The 7,289-nt window shown below is 41.4% G+C and overlaps 1 protein-coding gene across 1 annotated transcript; it reads right to left on the bottom strand.

Moving 5' to 3' along the window:
- Positions 1–1,721: 1,721 nt before the first annotated feature.
- VGLL4 (vestigial like family member 4) lies at positions 1,722–5,622 on the bottom strand (the record flags this gene model as incomplete). The annotated part of the gene is made up of 2 exons (XM_010167583.1): positions 1,722–3,655; positions 5,508–5,622. Coding segments are annotated over 2 exons (384 nt in total), but the record flags the coding sequence as incomplete, so codon positions are not given.
- Positions 5,623–7,289: the final 1,667 nt, after the last annotated feature.

The following is a 7,289-nucleotide window of genomic DNA, read 5'->3' as shown; positions in this document are numbered from 1 at the left end:
CCATGTAGGCACTTCTAATGCAACAGTAACTTCTGTCTTCTTTTCAGGGGTTCCTTTTTAACTTTGGAGACACCTCTACTGCATTTGGAGATGACATTCCTCTGAAGGCTCTTGCCTGGTTCACTGAGCTTTCTCAAAAGCAGGTAATTAGAACACTTGTTTTTAAGGATTAACTGTCTCCAGTCAAATGAATGAATGATCTTCTATTGAAATGCTGCTCACCCAAAACTCGAGTCCATGGCTGTCTATGTTTGAAATACAGTTGGCTTCTTTAGGGAGTAATTTCTGTTCTTTTGAAAAAAATTTGAAGAAGTCAAAGGACAAAACGAAGACATTGGTATAGTAAACAGTCCAGAAGCACTCAACTAGCTGATATTTTCCCAAAAGGTGAGTGTTCAGGAGCTGCCCCAGGTGAGCTGCATTAGGAACAGGAACTTCACCCTGTACACAGAGCAAGACCAGGCAAATGCTCCAAGACCTCCTCAGTGGCTCTGGTGCCAGCGTGTGCTCAGAGCTGTCCTAATGCCGGGGGTCTTTCTGCCCAGCTGTACTCTGGCAGCAGCAGGTTCTCTTCTCAGCTGTACAGACTGTTCCTAGACAAACCCCTGAACTTGCAGGGGAAACCCCACCAGACTGATGCTGGGCCAGCACCTTCAAAGGGGTGTCAGACCTAAACCAGCTGCCTCTCCTCAGAAGGAAAACATGACAGAGCCAGGAGTGTGAAGTACAGGAACAAGCTTCTGGCTTTTGCAGTACAGTACAGAAGAGCATGCACACACCTGTGATTTAAGAGCACTTTATTGTTCTTTAAGGCTACTTTTAAGTACAAAAAAAAAAAAAAAAAAAAGATGGCCTGCCAACCCTTTTTTTTTTTCCAGGTGAAACAAGGCCACGAAAGAATGGTATATTACAGATTTACAAACACAGAGAGAATCTTTCAGACTGAACTGTAGAGAACCTGGCTCTGTGAAGAAACTTCACCACGTCTCATGACAGTGAGTTCAGTTTAGTTTCCTTCCACCTCCCCCCAACCCTTTGGCTTTTGTGACATTATTGTGTCAATATATGTTTTACTGGACATATCACATTAAATCTTTATTGCCCTCAAATCCATTTACCTATCTCAGATAAGTAAATGTAACTTTGTAAAACAGCTATTATTGAAAATATTAGCTTTAAAAACATTATCTTATTTGTGTTTACGAAGAAATATAGGAGTCACATTTTCCACAGAGTCCATCTACAGTATTAGTATTTTACTGTTATAATGCTCAGTAGCCTGTAGCAATAACAAACTAGTGGCTATTAATGCTAATGCAGTGTTCTCATAGAATAACTGTGTTCCTGCACTTTTACTGTATTACAGACAAATCTACAACAAAAAAAAAAAGATCAACTTTTTTCTCCAAACAAAAAAAAAATGAATGATTACAATAAAGGAAAGGGAAAAATTAAATAGCTACATATCATTAACAAATTAATTGTTCCTCAAAAAATACCTACAAATTTCTCTGTACATTCTTTACGCACAGCGTAACGATGGTCTTAAAGTTACCTATATAAAAAAGTGTTCTTTAAACAATCTTCCTACAGAGAGTAGGGTACTGAATGCCAAAGCAAGTAAGCGTTGACTACCCAGTAAGATGGTAGTGAAATGTGTAAAACTGGGGGCTTATGTTTAGTGGGTTTGGGGTTTTTTTTAATTTTTTTTTTTTTTTTGGAAAGACAATTGAGCAGCCACCTTCTCAACAAGAGTAAGAGCCAATCTCCCGCTCTTTCTACCCTGCACCTTGTCCAAATTAAATAGCTTAACTTTAAAAAAAAACTATAAAACAAAAGCCACAATGGACCCAATACTGTAACATAGTCCATAATACATCATGTGTAGTTCATCTTCCAACTAGTTCTAACTTTCTACACTGAACCAATCCTTTCAGGTAACCCAGTATAAAAAAAAAAGCCCTAGCTGCAACTGTACTGGGAAGATGGAATGTATGGGGGAGAGCAGTTACACTTAACAAGAAGAGAAGCTCTTAGTACTAGCACAGCTGTGGGTTTATGCCTGCCTCTATTGCCTAATTTCTAGTTAGTAGCTATTAATATAGCAAATGATAATAAATGCAGTAATACCTGTATAAAGTTTTCTAATGGAGGAATGTATACTGCAACTTGGCATAGGTTTATGAATAAGCTTAAAAAAAAAAAATTAAAGGTCATATTTCACAAACTGTAACAATCTGTTGTCCAGCCAAGATACGTCACGGTAGCAGTTTCTGCAGCTGGTTCAAGGTGGATTACACAGACTTGGTTTTTAGGAAGCAAATTCCTGTTAAGCAGACAGTGCTGCAGACAGAAACAATGACTCAGTCATGCGCAAAGCTATAGCATCCTGTACCACGCATCACCTATCTATCGCTAGCGGCGTCACTTGCAGCCTGTCCTGAGGCTGTCCTCTTTTGCTGGCTGCTACTAAAGTGAATATCAAATACAAATATCATAGAGTACAACTGTACCAGCAGTAAGTATATCTAGGATTGTTACTGACAAAAATAAACTAATTCTGAAGAAAAGCTAATAAGTATTATGATTCTTACTGCCTATACATTAATAGATACCAGCTATTTTTCATAAAACATGCATCGTTAAGCACTATGGAACCCTCCGACCTCAGCTCTACTCTAACAAACTGCAGTGTTTAGGAAAAAATGCCCGTGTTCTGTAAAGTATGCAGTCCAGTTGCAAGCACTAAGCACCTGAAATCTAAAGAGAGAAAGACCTATAACCTGTATGAGACTTCCCCTTCCAAAGCTGTTTTGCTTTAAGAAAAAAAAAAATCAAACTGATAGAAATGTCATCCTTAAACCCTTTTTTCAGCAGTTTGCCCTCAAAATATTAGCGTCTTCCAGAAAGTTGCTATGCAACTTCAGTCCTCCTCCAATAGTGCAAATCATACATGACAGTTCTTTTCAAGTATATACATACAAAATTACTTCACAGCGGGGGGAAAAATAAAAATAAAAAAGCCATGTAAGCAAACCAGACAAATTCGAGTCTCCAGAAGCAAACAGGAGCAAAAAGCATTTGGGTCAACCAACTAAGAGTAATGGCTTGTGTGGATTAGCGTGCATTATTTTTTTTTAAGGGGCAGCAGATTTGCATCAGAGGTTTCTTTGGTAATTGAGGCAGGAAAAAAAAGGATGCTACATCATCTGAATCTTTATGAAATAGTTCCTGCTATCGTCTTTAAGGGCACCCTTTTACAAATAACAAGTGAGTACACGAAAACATGTGTTGAAAACTAATCTCCCCTCCCCCAACACTATTTTTTAAGCACTGCTCCAAGCTCAGTCAAACCATGCAAATTCACAAACGTCACAGTCCTCTCTTCATGAGACTACAGAGGGCGAGTGATTATGATTGACCATATGAGAGGAAGGGGAAGACTGGCCCCGCCGTGAAGCAGACTCGGGACTGCTCGAGACTCCGTCCTTCGCGGCTTTAATCTGAAGCCATGTATCCCCAAGTGCTTTGGCAAAGTGGTCGTCAACTGATCCTGTGATGGACACAGAGTTTGCCACTGGCTCAGGCTCCTTGTAATTCTTGCCAAGGCTTCGGCGGAAGTGCTCTTCCACCACTGGGTCACAGGCAGTGGTAGCTGGAGGGGGAAAGGAGGCAGAAGATGCGTTATTCCACACAGAATCCTGGCACCAAGTACTGCATTCTCCCCTATTCTCTCCCATTTTTCATCATCTCAGCAGAAAGCAAGACTTCTTTACATCATTATAGAACTGGCAGTGAACGGGGTGTGGAAGAAGAGGGAAGGATTTAAAATTCTGAAGAAAGAAATGAGTTAAACATTTGCATTTCTGTGACCTGCACCAGGTAAGCATTTGATAGATCATTATAGTTCTCCCTCAGGCTACTAACAGCTACAGGTCTGATTCTATGGAAACCCTCTCCCAAAACAATCACATAGAATTTATATTTAGGCTTAAATAGAATTAAAGATTGAAACAGTTCCCTAAAGTCAGCTCTGAAGCCTGCTGATACCAGTCAGATGGGAGGAGACCTCACTCTAATTTACAGCATGCCAAAAGCTGATTCTGGGGATTCATCTTCACATCCTTGTGCCAGGAGCCAGTCAGAACACTAGATGAATCATTACCTCTGCTTTAGGTACTGCCAGCAAAAAAAATGCTGTAATACTATTCCAAGAGGAACAAAGAGCCTCAATAGACACTTTTTGAACAGTAATAGTATTAACAACTCAGACTAAATAGGAGAGAGTTGCAGTTGTACAATTTAGAAACAATATCTGTGTGTACAAGTAAGATTTATCTTTCAAAAAAAAACCCCTTAAAGCTGTCAGGATCCATACTGTCGTCCTTCCTGCTACAGAAAGGCTTGATTGATCCCAAAATAAACGTCATGCACAAAGACCTCTTCAAGTGACAAGAGAGAAATATTTTCTGAAAACATTTACCACTGTTCCAAAGCCCCTGTGAATCCAGCTGGGGTCTCAATGAACCAGCTGGTTCCTTAGATAAGGAACAGCAGTTTTCTAGAAAACTTACAACATCTCACATCCTTAACTATTGATTTCTCCAAGAGTGGAATATATTCTCCAGGGTCTCACTTCAGCTTCTAATTCTAGTTTTCAAGAACACTGATCTTTAGTAAAAATAATATTAATAACTATTGCTACTAAATAACAGCAAGTGCCCTGCTATGCACTTTTGTGTCATCCTGGTGTTGCTACACCGACCCGTTGTGGTTGATGAAGCCCCACTGGCAGGGACTTTGGGAAATGCTGTGTGTTAATGCGACACATCAGCAGGTGTAGGAGTTGCAATGAAAGGGCTGTGTGCTCCCCGGCCGCACAGTGAACAGAAACATCCCAAGGTTTCCCAGCAAGTACTATATGAAAAGATTTCATGAAAAGTACTAATTGCACAGAAGGTAGAAAGCTACAGCTCCCTGCTCGGGTTGCTGTAGCAACTGCCCTCCAAAGCCTTTTGTGTTATCCGAGCAGAGAAAGGTGGAGGGTGTGTGCCTTGGAAGAGCATTTGTATCTGCAGGAAAAGATTTTGTGACTGCAGCTGAATCGTAAAACTCTGCTGACTACTGAAAGCCCGGGGAAACTGCAGCTCCTAAAACAAGAGCATGGCTGGATCCGCTGGCCCTGGCTGCTGTTTGGCAGTTAGACTAAAATAAACATAATGACTTGTCTGTGTGGGGTGTTGGGACTTTTTTTTTTTTTAAAGAAGCTTTTCAAAACAAGAGAAGGCCTCCCTCCCCCTCATTCTGAAATGGTACTTTGTGCTGTGGCGCAGGACTGATGGTCAGGAGGACTGCAGAGGGGCCTGTGCAGGATACAGAGAGGTGTCCACTGTCTCACCTCCTGTTATTCCCCGCAATATATCAGTGCCTACACCGTTAAGGCTGGTGAGATGATTTTGTTCTCAGATCTTGAGCAGGCAGTTAAAGAGTGCAGACGTGTAACTTACTGCTAGAGGGTCTCCTGTGGGCTTTTGAACCGCAGCCGCTGTGAGCAATGGGGCAGTGGGAGAGGTTACAGTTCCGGTTGTTCGCAGAAGCACAGGTGATGACAGATGGACGGTTCTAGTGTGGAGGAAAACAGACAACTGTCACTCGCTAAAGCAACCAGCCAGAGCCCTGTTAGCAGCAGCTCGTTGCATCATCGAGATGTACAAACACTGAACTGAATCCCAGCAGTGAAATAACCCAGAAAGTATCTGGTTCATAGAATCACAGACTGCTTTGGGTTGGAAGGGACCTTAAAGATCATCCAGTCCCAACCCCCCTGCCATCAGCAGGGACACCTTCCACTAGACCAGGTTGCTCAAAGCCTCATCCAGCCTGGCCTTGAACACTTCCAGGGAGGAGCAGCCACAGCTTCTCTGGGCAACCTGTTCCAGTGTCTGACCACCCTCACAGTGAAGAACTTCTTCCTAATATCTAATCTAAACCTCCCCTCTTTCAGCTTAAACCCATTTCCCCTTGTTTTGTCATAACTGCCCTTATGAAAAGTCCCTCCCCAGCTTTCTTGTAGCCCCTTCAGGTACTGGAAGTTCAATAAAGCATACTAAACCCCCAAATATTCAGATGTTATTTCTTTGATTGAAAAAACCCCACACTGCATTTCCATAATGGTTCTTCGTTATTTAAGTGGCAAGCAGCCATATAGAAAAAAGGCAGCATAAGAACAAATCATTAAAAGCATTAAAGTGATTTTACAGAGACTGTTTCCACTTCACAGGCATTACATATGCAGAACTAAATGTCAACACATTAAACACTTGTTTCATTCTATGTCCTCATATCCTTGTGGTTCCAGGACTCAGAACAGCTTTACAAATTTTACAGGTATTTGTCTTCTCGGTGTTAACCAAGTTTTAACGGCCTCACTTTTCATCCAGCAGTTAAGTTTTCCCAGCCTGACTAGTTCTGTGTTGGGTGCTTCAGCCACAAAACAATAACCCATGAGATGGAACATCTGAAGAGCTCCTGAGCCAGTCCTGACCGCAAGTACTTTCCTGTTGTAATTAATCAGCCTTTCTAGCACTACTTAGCAAACATCATCCTTTTTCATTCTCAACACATGCAAATTCCCCAAAATGTCCTGAAGTTCTTAATTCCACAACCTATACTTTGTGCAAAGTGTCAACAGAAAATACTCTTGGGACAGTTGTTTACTCTGTCCAGTTCCACTGGAACAAGGCCTGGGCAAAAGAAACCTCCCAGTTTCTCCAGGTGGCTGAAACGAAATAACCCGGGTATTGGGATATCTGTGCTTTGCATCTCTGGTCTGTTTGATGGTGCAAGGAGTCCACTCTGCTCTATTCAACGCAAGTGAGTAGTGTCCAAAAGATTAACAGAATTGAGGTAATGAACGCACTTTTAAGTTTGTCCATTTTACACACCTGTGCAGCAAACCCACAAAAATGACCTCTTTACCTACCACCACACAAAGCCAACGAGGAAGGAAAGAGTTTCCATTGTTTAGTGGTACTTTAGACAGAGTGAGAGCAAGACCAGAGTAAGCTTTCATGGGAAGGTTTAACACTATTTGTCTAGGCACAACAGAATGATGCTATTTACATCTTATTTACTCTTTATTTACTTTGCTGTCAGAGCAGTAAGGAAAGAAGTGAAGTATTTGGCTTTTCTGAAAGCAGCTCACAGGTGGAAGTATTTATTTTCTTTTTTTATAGGGGCCAAGATTCTGTGCATCTAGGAAGCATATGCTTATCTCTTCAGAAGAGTAT

Source organism: Antrostomus carolinensis, unplaced genomic scaffold, assembly GCF_000700745.2.
Source record: "Antrostomus carolinensis isolate BGI_N321 unplaced genomic scaffold, ASM70074v2 scaffold49990, whole genome shotgun sequence".
Classification (NCBI taxonomy): Eukaryota; Metazoa; Chordata; class Aves; order Caprimulgiformes; family Caprimulgidae; genus Antrostomus; species Antrostomus carolinensis.
The sequence above is the reverse complement of the archived record's forward strand: the minus strand, read 5'-3'. Positions and strand labels throughout refer to the sequence as shown.